This window comes from Podarcis bocagei, assembly GCF_964188305.1.
Source record: "Podarcis bocagei genome assembly, chromosome: 9".
NCBI lineage: Eukaryota > Metazoa > Chordata > Lepidosauria > Squamata > Lacertidae > Podarcis > Podarcis bocagei.
The window spans coordinates 77,889,331-77,906,478 of NC_138134.1; the positions used below are offsets into that span (position 1 = coordinate 77,889,331).

Sequence of the window (17,148 nt, forward strand, 5' to 3'; positions counted from 1 at the left end):
ATTGACTGACAGTTCTTGTATGTACCACTGAGCATTCCAAAGTGACACCCTCACTTTTTGTAGTTTCCTATAAGAAATCACTTCATGTGAAAAGAAAAGAGGCAGTCTTGACCCACAGTTGTTGTTGTTGTTTTCCTTACATGGTTAGAATTCTAAAATCTGGGGAGAAAAATCCATCCCAATTGTGGCTGGATGTTAAGAGAGAAAGAGCTGAACATCTTTTTAATGGTAGAAGGCATGGGGAGCACATGAGGAAGTAGACATCCAATCTTGATTGATCAGTGCTGCTCTTTTCTTTTCAGGTACTGGAAAAAAGATGAGCCTAAAAACGAAGACAGAAACCACTGTGCTGCAATAGGCCTTGATTGCGGATCGAATTGCTGGATCGCATTACACTGTGAGCAACGCATAGGGTACATTTGTAAGAAGGTGCCTGATGATGCTTGGCTCTAAGAAGACACTTTCAAGATGAACGAAACTGGATCCCATGATCACTACACAAAAACAAAAACAACAGATCACCCCACCTCACTGTTTTAATGCACAATCCACACTCTGCCATCTAGATTATAGGACTCTTTGGCATCAGCCCTCAAAAACACCTTGAAAAGACCTTATTCTGCAAACTCAAACATAGATGGCTATGAAAATAAAGAATGGAAGCATCCAGTCATAGCCTGTTTTCTGTTTAATGTCTTTATTTGCAATGCATACCAATATTTGTTTCCTTACTCTATGTGTTTGATGCCCCATTGCCCCTTCTGATCTCCATGGTTGCTACCTTACAAGGCACATAAGGACAACCATGCATGCCAGGCAATGAGAATGGGGGCCACCCAGCGTTTGGTGTCCCCTTCTAGCAGACTAATCACAAATACAACTTTGGCTTTATCACTGGGAAATTCCAGCGCCCTTCTTCTCATATAGGGCTAATATTGGGCAACAAACACAGTGAACTGCCCTTGATTTCTTCAAAACTTGGCAGGGGGCTGCTTTCATGGTATTCATGGCTGCAGGGGTGCTAACTTAAATAAAATATTGGAGGTGGAGCAGGTAAGCTCCCCCCTGCATAATTATTCACAAGACAGTGCACACACATCATTTGAATGGCAATGCCCATGAACTTTGGGGAGGCAGCCCCCTAAAATATTTTATTGGGGCCTCTACCTCTTGAAGTTCGCTCCTATGCACAGTGGCTGTCAACTGAGTTAAGTAACCAATTAGACTCTGCTGTCCTGAATCATACCTTTACAAGGTGTGAATAATAGCTTGGCCTGTGTTGAGGACAGATTGCCATCTCACCTCTGCTTAAAAACCTCCATTAAAGGAGTCCACAACCTCCCAAGGGAGACTGTACCACTGCCAAACCACTCCTAGTGTCAGAAAAATGTTTAGTTGGAATCTTCTTTCTTGTAACATGAAACCATAGGTTTGTGTCCTTCCCCCTGGAAGTGGTCTCACCTTCCTTGTGACAACCCTGGAGGTTTTTGAAGATGGCTCCTCTTTCCCATACTAAATATTCCCAATTCCCTCTGTCAGTCCTCATAAGGCATGATTTCCAGTCCCTTGATCATCTTGGTTGCCCTCCTCTGCACGCCTTCCAGCTTGTCAACATCCTTCTTAAACTGTGGTGCCCAAAACGGGAGACAGCACTCCAGGTGTGGTCTGACTTGGGAAAATAGAGTGGTACTATTACTTCCCTTGAATGGGACACTAGACTTCTGTTGCTGCAGCCTAGAAGAGCATTAGTTCCCAGTCCCCCTGCTGCATCACAGTCTTGACTCATGGTAAGCTTGTGGTCTCCTTAGACCCCTAGATCCTAGTAGCCATTTTATTAGTTTTCTTATTATTATTAAATTTCTTTTCTTCTTTTTTTACATATAAATTTTTATTAGGTTTTTTTTACATATCATTTTCAACAGTAATTAAACATAGTTTTACATCTTATTCAAATTTTTGACTTCCATCAATCCTGTCTGAAAATTTCCCAATCTAATCTCTCAGTATGCATTTCTTATATTCCCTATTACATTTCAAACTCATAACCTATATCTCTATCTTTTTCTACTTTGTAACACTACATATATTTCTCCTTACAAAACATCTTGTAGTCCTACTAGCGTAATTTGTTGATTACAGTTGCTCTTCAAATAATTCATATACTTCTTCCAATCTTCTGTAAATCTCTGGTCCCGCAGATTTCAAATCTTTCCTGTCATTTTGTCCAATTCTGCATAGTCCATTAATTTCGTCTGCCATTCTTCTTTCATCAGAATTTATTATTGTTTCCATTTCTAGGCTAACAATACTCTTGCCGCAGTTCTTGCATATAAAAACAATTTAACATCTTGCCTATTAATGTCCTGGCCTATAATACCAAGTAAAAATTCTTCTGGTTTTTTTTTTTTTTAAATGTATATTTCAACATCTTTTTCATCTCATTATATATTATTTCCCAGAAGTTCTTTACTTTTTTACATTCCTACCACATATGATAAAATGTTCCTTCTTTTTCTTTACATTTCCAACATTTGTTATTTGTCTTATACATTTTTGTGAGGAGAACCTGAGCTTACAGGGTTAAACAGCTCAGAGTGTGCGTCCTGCCTTCTGTGGGGCGGAGAGATTCTGCATCACTTCTGAGAGTCTCAGTCCTTTGTTCTATTCTGCTTTCGGTTTTCGTACCGAACAGACATGCTTGTATGATGTTCCGTACTCTGCTAGATAATGGATAGTTTCTGCTGTAAATAAAGTGCTTTAGCTTTTAGTAACTCTGTGTGAGACTCTGTTTATGCACACTGACGCACAGGAGACAGAGGCTGATTTTTCTGACCGCTGCTAGACTCTGCTTTTGCTCAGAGCTTTGGAATGCGAGGCCTGGCACAGCGATGGAAGCGGGCTGGATGCCAGACTTATCTATCTGAGCAATAAACGACCTAAGAGGTTATGGACGCAGCAAGATGTCGTCAGAGAAAGCCTACTTTTGTGTGCTGGAAAGCTTTTGGCTGCTGAAGAAGGAAGCCCAGATCTGAGGCCCTGCCTGGAGAAAAGCAGGGGTCTCGCTGGCTGCAAGCTGTGTGCTGCAAGAGTCACTGGAGGCCTCTCCTCGGAAGCCGGCTTGTACGCGTGAGTACTTCTGAGCCCCAAGGGAGGACCGGGGGAGGAGATGGCTGAGCTCCAGGAGTCTTTTAATGTGCCGTTTGAATGGCTAAATGGGCAGAACTGGGAGGACTGGTCGAGGAGAACATGGGCATGGCTCACAGGGAAAGGCCTGTGGAACTGTGTTCAGCGCGAACCTACCCCGCAGCTGCTGGTGCTGATGAAGCAGCGAGGGTGCAGGCAGCTACCGCACTGAGAAGGGACCAGAGAATGTTGGGGCTTTTAATCCTTGCCTTGGATTCCTCCCAACTCCCTCATGTTGACGGTTTAAAGACTGCGAAAGCCGTCTGGGACGCTTTGGAGTGTGTCCATCAGAGAACAACTGCTGGGGCCAAGATCCATACTACTAGGAGTCTTTTTGAAATGAAGCTTATGCCGGGTGGTTCGATGAGAGAGCATATAACCCAGATGCTGGCCATGTTTAATAAGCTTCGACAGCTGCAAGTCCCTCTCTCTGAGGAGCTCAAAGTGTACATTCTCCTGAGCTCATTGGACAGGAGCTATGAGACGTTGTGTTTGACCTTGGAGGCTATGCCGGCCGACCAACTAAGTCTGGATTATGTTGCGGGGCATCTTTGTGATGAGGAGGCTCGCAGACAGAGAGCTAGGGTGCGAGCTGCAGGCCCAGGCTGTGCTCCCAAAGGTGGGGGTGCAGGGAATGCAGGAAGAGCTGGAGGGGAGACTGTGAGAGCTTTTGCTTCACGTCGTTGTTATTGCTGTGGCTCCCCCTCCCATCTTGTGAGAGACTGTGCAGTGGAGGCACAGAAATAGCCCAAGGTCATTTCCCGGAGCAACCAGATAAAGAGCTCTTAGAAATATGGAAAACCAAAGCCGAAGGCAGCTGGCAGAGACGGCCCTGAACATAAACATTTAGCAGCTTCTATGGCAACATTCCAGAGCTGTATGAGGACACTGTGCTGTCTTTTGTGACAGATTCAGGAGTGTCACATCATCTCGTACCCTCTGGTGGTTTTCTGAGGAACTGCACCTCTGTAGTCTCTGGAAAATCTGTTTGGCAGGTGGGACTAAGTGTGCTCTGACGCAGACTGGCTCACTGTTTTGTTCTTTCTTACAGGATTCGATACAGGTGTTTGTTGTTCCTGGAATGTCCTGCATGTTGCTATCCATCACCGCTCTCATTGCTGATAGTTATATATATTTTTGAAAATAATATTTATTACTTTTCCAACAATTTAAACACAACACTACCAAAAAAAACCCACAATACAATACAATACAATACAAAAAAACTACATAACACTGACACATTAAACTAACATAACCAAACCAAAACAGTTTAAAACACATCAAACAATTTCAGTATCTTATCTTTCATTCACTTATTTCAATGACCTCCTCACACCTCCCTTTTTGTATTCCACTTCTGTTATTTGTTTCAGCAATTCCTTTCCATCTTCCTCTGTTTTCTATCCTATAATTATCTTAACACATTCTAACCTTATTTTTTCCTTTCATATTCTATTAATCTATTTATACTTAATTCCTTATAACATTTCTACTAAAGCCATATAACTTAATTCCAACATTCTTCTAACATTCATTAATTTTACAGTATTTCTGTAAATAGTCTTTAAACTTTTTCCAGTCTTCTTCCACCGACTCTTCTCCCTGGTCTCGGATTCTGCCAGTCATTTCCGCCAGTTCCATATAGTCCATCAACTTCATCTGCCATTCTTCCCGGGTGGGTAAATCTTGTGTCTTCCAATACATATTATAGTCCATATAATCCATCAGGGTCTCATGTAGCTTCTTAAAGAACTCCGATTTTCCTTCATTTGGTGCATAAATACCTACAATCAGGAATTTCTCTCCTTGTGATTGAATTTCAATTGCAACAAATCTTCCTTGGTCATCTTTGAATATGAATTTCGGTGATAGGCTCTCCTTTGCATAAAGGACCACTCCTCTTTTTTTAACTTTATCTGATGAGATAAATTCTTGGCCCAGTCTTTTATTACTCAATATCTTCTTGTGTAGCCTTATCACATGTGTTTCTTGTAAACAAATTAAGTCCAAATGTTCTTTTTTCAATAAATGAAAGACTCTCCACCTATTTTCTGGAGAATTTAATCCATTCACATTCCAGCTCGAAACCTGCAACGCCATCATGTAATTACACTGATATTCCTCCAACTGCACCCAATGCTTGCTCTTCTTCTGTTGGTGGTGGTGGTGACATGTTCACTGGGAGATCCAATCCAAAGGATAATGCTGATATATCCAATATTCCCGTTTGGTCTTCTTCTATCCGATGCTCTTTGCTCTAGTCCTCTATCCGATGATCTTCTATCCGATGCTCTTGGCTCTTTTCCAAGTCCCTTCTGGAGATCTTCTTCGTATTTATACAAAAACTGTACTTTATCTTCTACTGATCTTATTTTTATTTTCCTCCCTTTGAAACTGAAAGATAGACCTTGGGGAAACTCCCACCTAAAGATGATTTTATTCCTTCTCATCAGGGCAACAATATCTCCGTAGTAGATAGGTAGCCGTGTTGGTCTGCCATAGTCAAAATAAAAAAAAAATCCTTCCAGTAGCACCTTAAAGACCAACTAAGTTAGTCTTAGCTAAGTTAGTCTTAGCTCATACCAAGAACTAACTTAGTTGGTCTTTAAGGTGCTACTGGAAGGAATTTTTTTATTTTGAATATCTCCGTAGTTAGGCCTAAGATCCAAAAGATATTTCGGGACGTCTTTAAAAATTTCCACTCTTGACTGTTGTACTTCTACGTTCTTCTGGTAGTGCCAACCCAAGATTCTATCTCTCTCTTCTTTAGTTTGAAGGGTGATCAAACAGTCTCTTATTCTATTCTCTTTTTTCCCTCCTCTTCCAAGTCTGAAGGCCCTCACAATTCTAAACTCTTCTTGACCCAAGTCCCAAAAGTCAGCAAATTCCTGTGGAGAAAGTCTGTCAAGCTTTCCTTCTCCAATTCAGGTAGGGCTCTGATCCTCAGATTCGTCTGTTTTTCTTTAAGTTCAATCATAGCAAGCGTCAACTTATGTTCATCAAGTTGCCTCTGTAGGGCTGGGACTCTCTCTCTCTCCAGTTGTGTTACTTTACATTCAGCAGCAACGGCTTTCTCCCTGGCTTCCTCTGCAGTTTGCCGTATCAAAGTAGATTCCTGTATCAATTTCTGGATGGTTTCTGTATTGGTATTCACCTTTTGTCTCAAATTATTTATACTTTCTGTATTTAAGTCGATTTTAATAGTTGCAGCATCCACTTTCTTGTTAAGCTGTTCCAGTGAATCATTTATCTTATTTAATGCAACCGCTAAGACCTCTTCTGTCGACATTCCTCTGGGTTTTGAGTGTACAGGTGCAGAAGCAGCAGCAGAAGAAGCAGGGAGGCCTGATGTTGAGCCTCTCCTGGGTTGCTGCCAAGTCCTCCCAGACCTTAATGTTTTTTCAGCAGTTGGCTGGTGTGTTTTTTCCTTTCCATTTGCCATAACACTTAAAAGATTCAAGGTCAGTCCCAGAGTCTCACAGTTTTTTATCTTGCAGCTGGAAATTCCCCTAGCCCAGCTCTTGTAAAGCAACCAGTTTCAAAGGCTTCCACTAGGGGGAAACAGTTTCTATTTATAATAGTCAATAATGTTCTCTTTTAAACACAATTCAAACAATCCAAAGTTAGTTTCAGTTTTCAGTTACTTTTACTCCTTTTTAAAAGCAGCCGGAGACAGTAGAAACAATGTATTTCTCTTGTTTAGCTAGCTGTCAATGAACGTTCTAAACACTGTCAATGAACATTCCAAAAAATGTCAGTCCTGCTAGCAGCCCGTTTCCAGGGTCAGAGCGGCCTCCAAGGGGGGGTTAATGTTCTTTGCCGATGGAAATTTAATCTTTTACAAAAGGCTTTCCAAGACTTCAGCTTGCAGCCTCATTGCTTCAGTCTATTTACAAAAGGGGAAGGCGAACTTCCTGTATTGAACCTCCCGGTTTTGATACCAAATTAAACATTTAAAAATCCAATTCTCCCGCTTCAGCTCTACTCACGGGTAATTACTTTGAAGTCAAATTGTCCACAGGAAAAAGTCAGTGCTCTCCGGCAACAGCTATGCAGCTTCGCTCCTTGGAAGAAGCAGACGATTCGAAGCACCGCGCCACTCACCCCACGTCGCTCCGGACCCCCGAAACCGGGTTTCCCCGCGAGTAGGGGAGACGCAAAGGGTGCCCGCCAAATCCCACGCTCACAGGCTTCTCCCGCCTGTGATTTTTTGCGGGTCTCCGCCTTCGCCGTGGCGGCCAGACCCAGATTCCCACGGGGCAAATTCCTCCCGATCAGAGGAATTCCGTCATTACCAGAGGCACCAACCCAGAAGTCCATTGCTGATAGTTATAGAGTCTGTTTTGAGGATAACATGCATTCTATTTCCTGGGATGGGCAGCAACTAGTCAGTGTGGAATGTAAAGATAGGCTGTTTGTTCTTCTCTTGCAGTTCCAGATGACATGGAGGCAGCTCGAGCACAGTGTGCCAATGTTCCAGTCCATTATGCGTGTGCTCATCTCTGGCACAGATGTCTGGCTCACATGTCATGGGGTTCCGTGAAGAAGATCCCAGAATGTACTGAGGGGTGCAAAATGAAATCTTGTGCTAGGTTTCTTGAGTGCAGAGGATGTAAGCACGCAAAGGTGAAAACATGCCCATACCCAAGGTCTGAAAGGGTGACTACTAGGCATTTTCAGCTAGTGCAGGGGTCTGCAACCCGTGGCTCCAGAGCTGCATGTGGCTCTTTTACACGTTTGCCGCAGCTCCGGGGCAGATACTAGTGAGGGGAGGAGGCGCATTGTGTGCCCCGACACTCACCACTGTGACGGGCGCTGTGCTGGCTGTGACGTCGCATGGGGGCGGTGGGTGTGTTAGTCACGCACCGTCCAGACGTCACCTTCCCGGTTTTGCGGCTCCCAGTTTTTTTTCCTTTGGAAACGGGTCCAAGTGGCTCTTTTTGTCTTAAAGGTTGCAGACCCCTGAGCTAGTGCATGCAGATTTCTGTGGCCCCATGTCAGTAACCAGTATGGGCGGGGCTAAATATGCGTTGGTGCCGATTGATGATTTTTCGAAAAAAGGCTGGCTGTTCATACTTAAACACAAGAGTGAGGCTGCGCCGCTAATCAAAGACTGGATTGTGGCAGTGTAGCTGCAGTTTTCCACATGTGTGCGAAACTTTCAGAGCAACCGTGGCGGGGAGTTCACTGGGTCTGCGCTGCAAAGTTTCTTCCGCAAGAAGGGGATTCAACACAGGTTGACAGCTCCACACAGTCCCCAGCAGAATGGCGTTGCAGAACGTCGGAACAGAATGCTGCAGGAGATGTCCGCAGTGTTGCTGTTTGACGCCGGGCTCCCACAGCGCTTTTGGGGGTCTTGGCAGATGGCCAATTTTACCTTGAACAGTGTGGAGTTTGGTAGTTATAGAGTTAAAACTCCTTGGTGTCCTGTATCGGGGGGGGGGGCCTTTACGTAAGGCCGTGCGTCACAGGCTATGTCCGTCTTTGTCTGTGAGAGCTGCTTTCGATTTAGACTGTGTGTGTTTCTAGCTCCGACGGTGTGGAATGATTTACTGCTTGTAAAATAAACGCTTTAGAGATAGAAAGGAACTGTCTCTGGACTTGATTTATCCCTCTTTCTCACACGGACGGCAGGACCGCTGCAACTCTGCATTTTCTGCCCAGGTCAGCCCCAGCAGATGTTGCACAGGGGAGTGCAACTGGACGACAGATTAATAGCTTCAAACAGGTCATTCAATTCAGTGGTGGGGGGACACCCTATTTTCTGCTGCACGGCAAGAAGCCCAAGGTGCATTTCTTCCATGTTTTTGGCTGTGACGCTTGGGTCCTCATACCAAAGGCCAAATGCAAAAAGGGTGGCCCCAGATCCCAAAAGATGATTTTCTGTGGGTACGAGCCAGGGACCAAGGGGTGGAGGTTCGCTTATCCATCAGGGAATCAGTCCAGAATTCTGCTCAGCAACAGTGCTGAATTCTGTGAGCAGAGTGGGTGGACATGGATACATGGGAACCCTGATATTCTTTCAGAGAGTCTGCTTGACTCTGCTGATGAAGAAGAGGAAGAGGTTGAATCTGCTGCTGAGGAACAGAGGGGAGAACTTCTCCTAAAGCTGTGAAGCTTGAGCACAGCAGTGCCCCTTCTTCTCCCACAGGTTCAGCTGAGAAGTCCAGAAGGCGCAGTAAGTCAGAGGGGGAACACTCTGATGCCAAGGATGTTCTGGCTGGCCCTAGTGGGTCAGAGGGGGCACCTGAAGTTGTGTTGCGCCGTTCAACTCGGACAACGAAAGGGAAACCTCCTGACAGCTTTGCAGTCACTAGTGTGTGGGTTGGTATGGCACAGTGTGAACCCGAGAGTTTTGTGTGTTTTTAAAAAAAAGATATTTATTGAGATTTTCAAAATGTTGCAAAAAATAAAAAATAAAATAGAAGCAGAAGAAAATACAGAATAAAAATAGTTGACAAAGTAGGAAAAAGAAACCCTTCCCACCATATGAGTAAAAAATTCCAAATAAGAAAAAGTGACAGAAAAAAAGAAAAATACAGAAGTACATCACAAACCGTTAAAAACATTTAAAAACAAATTCATTATTTTCAGATCCTTAACTGTCATTGCCTTCTTTCTTAGACCTCCTCCTCCTCCCTTTCTTTGTATCCTAGTTATTAATTATCCCAGCAAATCCATTCCATGTTTCATAATATTCTGTCATTGCATTACCCTAAACTGTTTTAATCTTATTGTTCTATAATAAAATAAACCTTAAAGCTTAAAACTTAAATCTTATCCTTAACAACTTCTCATAACCATAATATTCTTTCATAATTCTTTAAACATCTTTGCTAAAGCCAAATAATTTCATTCCAACATTTTTCTAACATTCATCAATTTTATAAAACAATTCTAATGCTAGAGAAAAGAGATACAAACAGTTCCAATCTTCATCCAATGTCCCTTCCTCCTGGTTCCGGGTTTTGTCAGTCCTTATTATCCCGTCGATCTAGCCCATTAACCTGGCAACCTTATATCCGAGGCCCTCAAGTCTCTTCCATGTCCCTTCCGCGGCTCTTCTTCATATTTGTAACTGTATTTTCCCTTGTCTCCTGCTCGTGGTAACTCCAGCTTGACAATGTTTTTAACCCTTCTCGACAGATCAGCCCCTTTTCCATGTTCAACACTGAATTCCATGTAGTATTTAAAAGCATGTTTCAAAGACCCTCCGAAATTAAGAGCCCCCACAGTCCCAAACATCTCACGGCCCATTGCCATATTTGAAAAGTCCAAACATCCCAGCATAGGGAGGGTCAATCCAGCCCCCCATTTCCAAGCCAAACCAAACTTTTGCTTTCCAAATCTGGCTTTTTCCAAGTTCATTTGTCAAATCCGAAAAATCATATTCCTGTTGGGCCTGTTCTGTCAAGACACACTCCTGATTTAATTCCTGAGTGGGCTCCACATATTTTCCCACTGTCTGTTCAAAATTTCCCACTGCCTGTTCAAAATTTCTAGTCGAAGTCGCCATCCAATTCACCTTCTCGTGTAATTGTTCCAGTAGGGCATTTGTTTTATAGAGAGCACACAACAAAGCTTCTGAATACATTGTCCTGCAAGGTCAGATGCCAGTTCCCACAGTTGTAATCTGTAACAGCTGCCGGCTCCCTGGAGTTAGTTACAGTTTCACAGACTCCCTCTAGGGGGAAAACTTCTATTTGTTCTTGCAACGAAGTTTCCCTTTTTAAGATACTTTGTCCATATATATTCCTTTAAAATGCGAAAGGGAACAGTGGAATCACTTTGTTTCTCTTCTTTTAGCTATCTGTCAAAGACACTTGTCTTTGGTCAATGAACGTCAAACGTCAGTCCTGAGTCCCCGCTCCAGGATCAGGACGGAGGAAAGTTACTTTACTTTAAAGTCACTTTAAACAATCCAAAAAGATCCCCCACCTTCTCCTGCTGTCGAAGGGAGGTTCCACAATTTTAAATGGTGAAATCCAATCTTTTAAAAACGATTTTCTGAGCTCTAGTTTAAATTGTCTTTGCTTTATTCTGTTTACAAAAGAACGGAAGGCTGACTTCCTGTTTAGACCTTCCCGTTCCGTACCAAATTAGAATAGGTTTTTAAAATCCAATTCTTTCCTGCTAGCTAGTCCTTATTTAATGTCCAATTGTTCAAAGTCTAAGTACTCACGGGTGCTTATTTTAAAGTCCAAATTGTCCCAGGAAAAAGGCAGCGGTCTCTGGCAACGGCTATGTGGCTTCACTCCACAGAAATAGCAGTTGACTCACAGCACCGTGCCACTTCCCCCTCTTCACTTTGGAGCCCGTTAGTGGGTTCCTTAGCGGGTTGGGGGGCGCTAAAGGTGCCCGCCGAGTCCCATGGTCACAGGCTTCATCTGCCTGTGATTTTTAAAAGGGTCCCCGCTTCGCCATAGCGGAGAAGACCCGTTTCCCACGGAGCTAGTCCCTCCAGATCAGAGGGAGTCCGCCATTGCCGGTGGCACCACCCCGAAAGTCCCTGAACCCGAGAGTTTTGAGGATGTTCAGAAGCTGCCTCAGGAAGAAACCAGGAAATGGCATGAGGCGATGCAGAAGGAGATGAGCTCAATGGAGTCTATAGGTGTGTTCTCCCTCACAAAGTTGCCAGTGGGCAAACAGGCCACTGGGTTTACTGTCTTAAACCCACAGCAACTGGAGAACCACAGTACAAGGCTAGGCTGGTAGCCAGAGGGTTCACGCAGCAGAAGGGGCTGCATTATATGGAAGTTTATGCTCCTACTTCCAGAAGTGAAACTCTGTGCATGCTCTTAGCCATTGCTGCACAAAGAGGTTTGCTGGTGCATCACTTTGATATGGATGTAGCCTACTTGAACTCAGACCTCCAGGAGGATCTGTACATGCTTCCTCCTCCAGGGTTTGAGGGCAATGAGCAAGGTACTGTATGGAGACTTCACAAGTCAATTTAAGGTTTGAAACAATTGACCAGGAATTGGAACTTGTGCCTGAATGAAGCTTTAGAGAAGCTAGGTTTCAGGAAGAGTCTTGCTGACAGTTGCCTGTACCTTAAAGGGTCAGGAGAGTAACATGAAATGGTGTTAATCTTCGTTGATGACATCATTTACACTGCAAGGGCAGGCAAACAGGTACAGAAGTTTGCCAAAGAGCTTGGGAAGCGGTTTTAGCTCAAGAACGTGGGTGCAGTAAAGATCTACCTGGGCGTGGAGATAGCTAGAACTGAGGATGTTAGCTTCTTGCTCAGTCAGAAGTGCAAGATTTAGCAGTTGCTTGAGAAGTTCAGAATGTCTGATTGTGCAGGGGTTAGGACACCCATGGAGATGAGCTACGTGAAAGACAGTCAGCAAGCAGAACGTGCTGAGTTCGAGAATGCTGAGCTCTTTCAGTCAGCTCTGGGTAGTCTGTTGTATCTGTCCCAATGGAGCAGACCAGACATTGCTTTTGCTACCAATCTGCTCAGTAGGGAAGCTTCAAAGCCCAGTGTAAGTGCCTGGCACAGTATCAAACGGGTACTGCATTACCTGCAGGATACCAAAGACTTCAGTCTCAAACTGTCGGCTGCAGGTGAGACGAAGCTTACATGCTTTGCAGACAGCAACTGGGCGAATCTGAAGGACTGGAAGTCCGTATCTGGGTTGGTGATAAAGTTTGGGCAATCTCTTGTTGGGTGGAAGTCCCGGAAGCAAAGTCTCATTACGCTGTCCTCTACTGGGGCTGAGTTCAGCGCACTGTCAGATTTGTGCCGGGAACTGGAGTTCTATAGATGCTTGTTGCAAGAGATCTGTGGGGATTGTAGCTTGCCCATCACTGTTTGGGAAGACAATCAACCCTGTCTGAAGCTAGCAGAATCTGGGCAATTTAAGGCCAGAACCAAGCATCTAGACATACTTTTCCAGAATGTGTGTCAAAGTGTTCAGTCAGGTTTGATACGGCTGAAATATTGTGCCAGTCACGATAACTTGGCTGATGGTTTTACCAAACCATTGAGCTTCCAGCATCATGGGGAGTTCTGTGGTGTGAGGAGAACCTGAGCTTACAGGGTTAAACAGCTCAGAGTGTATGTCCTGCCTACTGTGGGGCAGAGAGACTCTGCGTCACTTCCGAGAGTCTCAGTCCTTTGTTCTATTCTGCTTTCGGTTTTCGTATGGAACAGACATGCTTCTATGATGTTCCATACTCTGCTAGATAATGGATAGTTTCTGCTGTAAATAAAGTGTTTAGCTTTTAGTAACTCTGTGTGAGACTCTGTTTATGCACACTGACACACAGGAGGCAGAGGCTGATTTTTCTGACCACTGCTAGACTCTGCTTTTGCTCAGAGCTTTGGAATGCGAGGCCTGGCACAGTGATGGAAGCGGGCTAGACGCCAGACTTATCTATCTGAGCAATAAATCACCTAAGAATTTTAGCTCATTTCACTGGTGTAATATACCATCTATGCATCATTTTCATCATATTCTCTTTCAAAGCATTTCAGGCTGTAAATTTTATCCTTTCATTCCACAACCTTTCCCATTCTTTAAGCTGTATATTATATCCAAAGTCTTTTGCCCAATGTATCATTACCGTCTTATTATTAAATTTCTATAACACGCTTCACTCAAAGATCTCTCAAATATCACAGTGTGATAGCTTGCATTTTTGAGGTACAGAAAGCATTAATCTAAGTGCAGAGATAATTTCTTACCTATTCATTCAAGTAGAAGGTTCTGGTATTTTCTCTGTGCGACACAAGCTAGAAATTGGTGCCTTCTCTAGCAGGTGCAACCTTGAACATTTTAGCTGACAAGTAGGTTTCCATTCTGCTAAGAGCAGGTGTTGTTTTGGGTTAAGCTGGTTTAAGAAGAATGAACTGGTCCTGTAATCTTTCTTCCAAGGTCATGGTGTCTTTTAAAAACAGGCCAGAGGGAGCCTGGTTTAATTCTCTCTTTTTCTTTCTAGGTTCTCTTTCTACTTTGTTTCTGCGTGTTTTTTCTCATTTGAGTGGTGATTTGTATGCGGTATATTTAATGTAAGGTTGCCATATTTCAAGTAGAAATATGTCAAAGCTTTGAGATAACCCAAGTTGTTTAACTTCTTGTCCTTTTAGCAGTATTCAATTCAGTTCACAGATAATAGAGAATAGGGAGGTGTGTTTTTTTGTGTGAGGTAACCCAGGTTGTCGAGCTTTTTGTGTGTGGGGGTGGGGAACCATAAAAATACAGGGCAAAACACTGCTTTCCCCCCTGGACATCACTTCTGCCATTGAAACCCCTGTAATATCCCAAAATGCCCGGACAAAAACATTAGAGGAATCACGGTAGGAAAAACAACATATAAACTGAAAACATATGCTGATAACCTTGTGATTACAGTTGAAGATCCCAAGAATGACCGCTCCTACATCAAAAGGGGGCGCCTTTTGTGTGGTCGTGTGCAGCCCCCCAGATCCCAGTGCAGCCCCTGGTAGTTTGGGCTGGTTTCATCCTCCCCAGGCTGGATACCAGGAGGTCTCCGCCTACCTTTGCCAATCACCCAATCCCACCTGGAGAGGCATTGCCAGGGGATTGGCCAGGTTAGGGGAGGGACTGTGCTGCTGAAAGTCTTTACCACTTTTGAGGATCGGCATTACACCATCAAGCAAGTGGACGGTCATGAGTTGGAAGCCACTGGGTTTGGAACTGTGTTTCTTTAGAGTCCCCAAATCACCATTAGCAATGTTTATTTTATTCCAGGTTTAAAGTACAACCTGTTGAGTGTGTCACAGCTGACTGAGCAGGGTTTTGAGATATCCTGCAACAAGAAGAGATGTGTAATCTCCAGAGATGGGACACCACTTCTTTATGCCTACAAGGAGATGGGCTTTATTTGCTTGCCTTTGATAGTACTGATTGTTGTCATGGTGTTGCTGTGTCTTGTGTTACAGGTCCCAAAAGCAAGAAGCCCAAGAAAGTCACCAGAGTTTCCCAGCGAGTGTATGCTGATGTGATTGGACCTGTACCACTTTCTAGAGGCAAAGCTAAGTACTACCTGATAATGGATGATTGTTTTTCTCAATATGTCTGGGTGTACATGTTGCAGAAATCGCAACAAACCTTAACAAAGTTCAGAGAATTTTGTGATAAGGTGAAATTTGTTCATGATGCTAATGCTGAAAGTCTTTTTACTGATGAAAAGCAGGTTTTTGTTTCAAAGGAATTTCATGATTTCCTAGGTGAACAGGAGATTGAGCACAAGGTTGCAGTCTCAGAAGCTGCATGGAGCAAGAGTGTATGTGTCAAGGTGAACACAGAGTTGCAACAAGGCCTGAAAGCACAACTGCTAAGTGCATGTTTGCCCCAGAAGTTTTGGGCTGAGTTGCTGAATTCTATTTCTTACACGTGCATAAGAAAGGTTTCAGCTGGTATGGAAAGTTCTCCTTTTGAGAAACTGTTCCAGAGAAAACCTTCTGTCAAGCACTTACAGGTTTTCGGGTCTCACATGTGGATAGAAACACCACAAGGTGCAAAAAGTGCACGGGGCATTTTCATGGGTTATGAGAAAGGTCAATACAGAGTTTCAGTGCCTGATTCTGACACAGTGATTTTACTAGGAATGTAGAATGCAGTGCACGACAGGAGAGAGAGGTTCACCACAGTTTCCCCATCAATGCCAACACAGATGTAGATTCTGACATTGAGAGTGACACTGAAAGCACCACCAAGAGTTTTAGTACAGATGACAGTCATTGAGAGAGGTACACAAGCAATGTCCAGGCCATCATCTGAGGCTGAACTGGAATTGCCACAGCCACTGTTTACTGTTGGTCGTGGTTCTCCCAAAAGTCCTAAGGAAGAACCAGCCAGCAAGGAGGATCTGCACCTGATATGTAGATCTGAGAGAGTCACAAAGGGACTGCCACCCAAGAGGTACACCCGGGAGTTTGCTAACACAGCTGTGGCATGCATAGCTGTAGCTAGCAGCTCAAACCAGGTTTCAGATGCACAAGGTAGATCAAAAGCTCTAGTCCCATGGAAGACAGGTAACCAGAGGTTTGAACTGGTCAATCCAGTTGCAGGTAGTTCCAAATGTGGAACCAGTACAGCAGGGGTATACTATTTGTATAACAACTGTTTGTTTATGTCTCTTGATGCACTAGCTTTCGCAGCCAGGGTTGCCTAAAAATGGGGGAGTGATGTTAGGATTTTTATCGACCCAAGCTGCTCAGTAGTAGCACTATGGTTGTTTATGTCATGTGAGTGTCTGAGAGTATGAGACAGGAAGTCTCAGTACTAAGTAATAGTGCCACTGTATTCTGCTCTGGTCAGACCTCACCTGGAGTACTGTGTCCAGTTCTGGGCACCACAGTTCAAGAAGGACACTGACAAACTGGAACGTGTCCAGAGGAGGGCAACCAAAATGGTCAAAGGCCTGGAAACGATGCCTTATGAGGAATGGCTAAGGGAGCTGGGCATGTTTAGCCTGGAGAAGAGGAGGTTAAGGGGTGATATGATAGCCATGTTCAAATATATAAAAGGATGTCATATAGAGGAGGGAGAAAGGTTGTTTTCTGCTGCTCCAGAGAAGCGGACACGGAGCAATGTATCCAAACTACAAGAAAGAAGATTCCACCTAAACATTAGGAAGAACTTCCTGACAGTAAGAGCTGTTTGACAGTGGAATTTGCTGCCAAGGAGTGTGGTGTAGTCTCCTTCTTTGGAGGTCTTTAAGCAGAGGCTTGACAACCATATGTCAGAAGTGCTCTGATAGTGTTTCCTGCTTGGCAGGGGGGTTGGACTCGATGGCCCTTGTGGTCTATTCCAGCTCTATGATTCTATGATTCTATTGGAGTATTGTTGAGAAGTTAGTTTCACTTCTGTATGTTATGCTGTTCTGTACTGATGCTGAGAGAGCACAGACATGCTGATGGATTCTCTGTATATAAGACTGGAAATAAAGTAGGTTTAGAACTACGATTGGCTCTTTCTTCTGCTATGA

At 43.8% G+C, this 17,148-nt stretch overlaps 2 protein-coding genes across 12 annotated transcripts in view; both read left to right on the forward strand.

Annotated features, from left to right (window-relative positions):
* LOC308594305 (CD209 antigen-like protein C) overlaps positions 1 to 675 on the forward strand; it is a 140,113-nt gene extending 139,438 nt beyond the window's left edge. For all 11 annotated transcript variants that reach the window (XM_081207354.1, XM_081207350.1, XM_081207347.1 and 8 more), the window contains one exon: positions 303 to 675. In XM_081207354.1, the coding sequence (XP_081063480.1) occupies positions 303 to 453 (151 nt within the window). In that variant the 3' untranslated portion in view covers positions 454 to 675. The remainder of the gene's footprint in view (positions 1 to 302) is intronic.
* Positions 1 to 17,148, forward strand: part of LOC308594312 (CD209 antigen-like protein A) — a 156,834-nt gene that overhangs the window by 24,372 nt on the left and 115,314 nt on the right. The gene's annotated exons all lie outside the window — the stretch shown is intronic.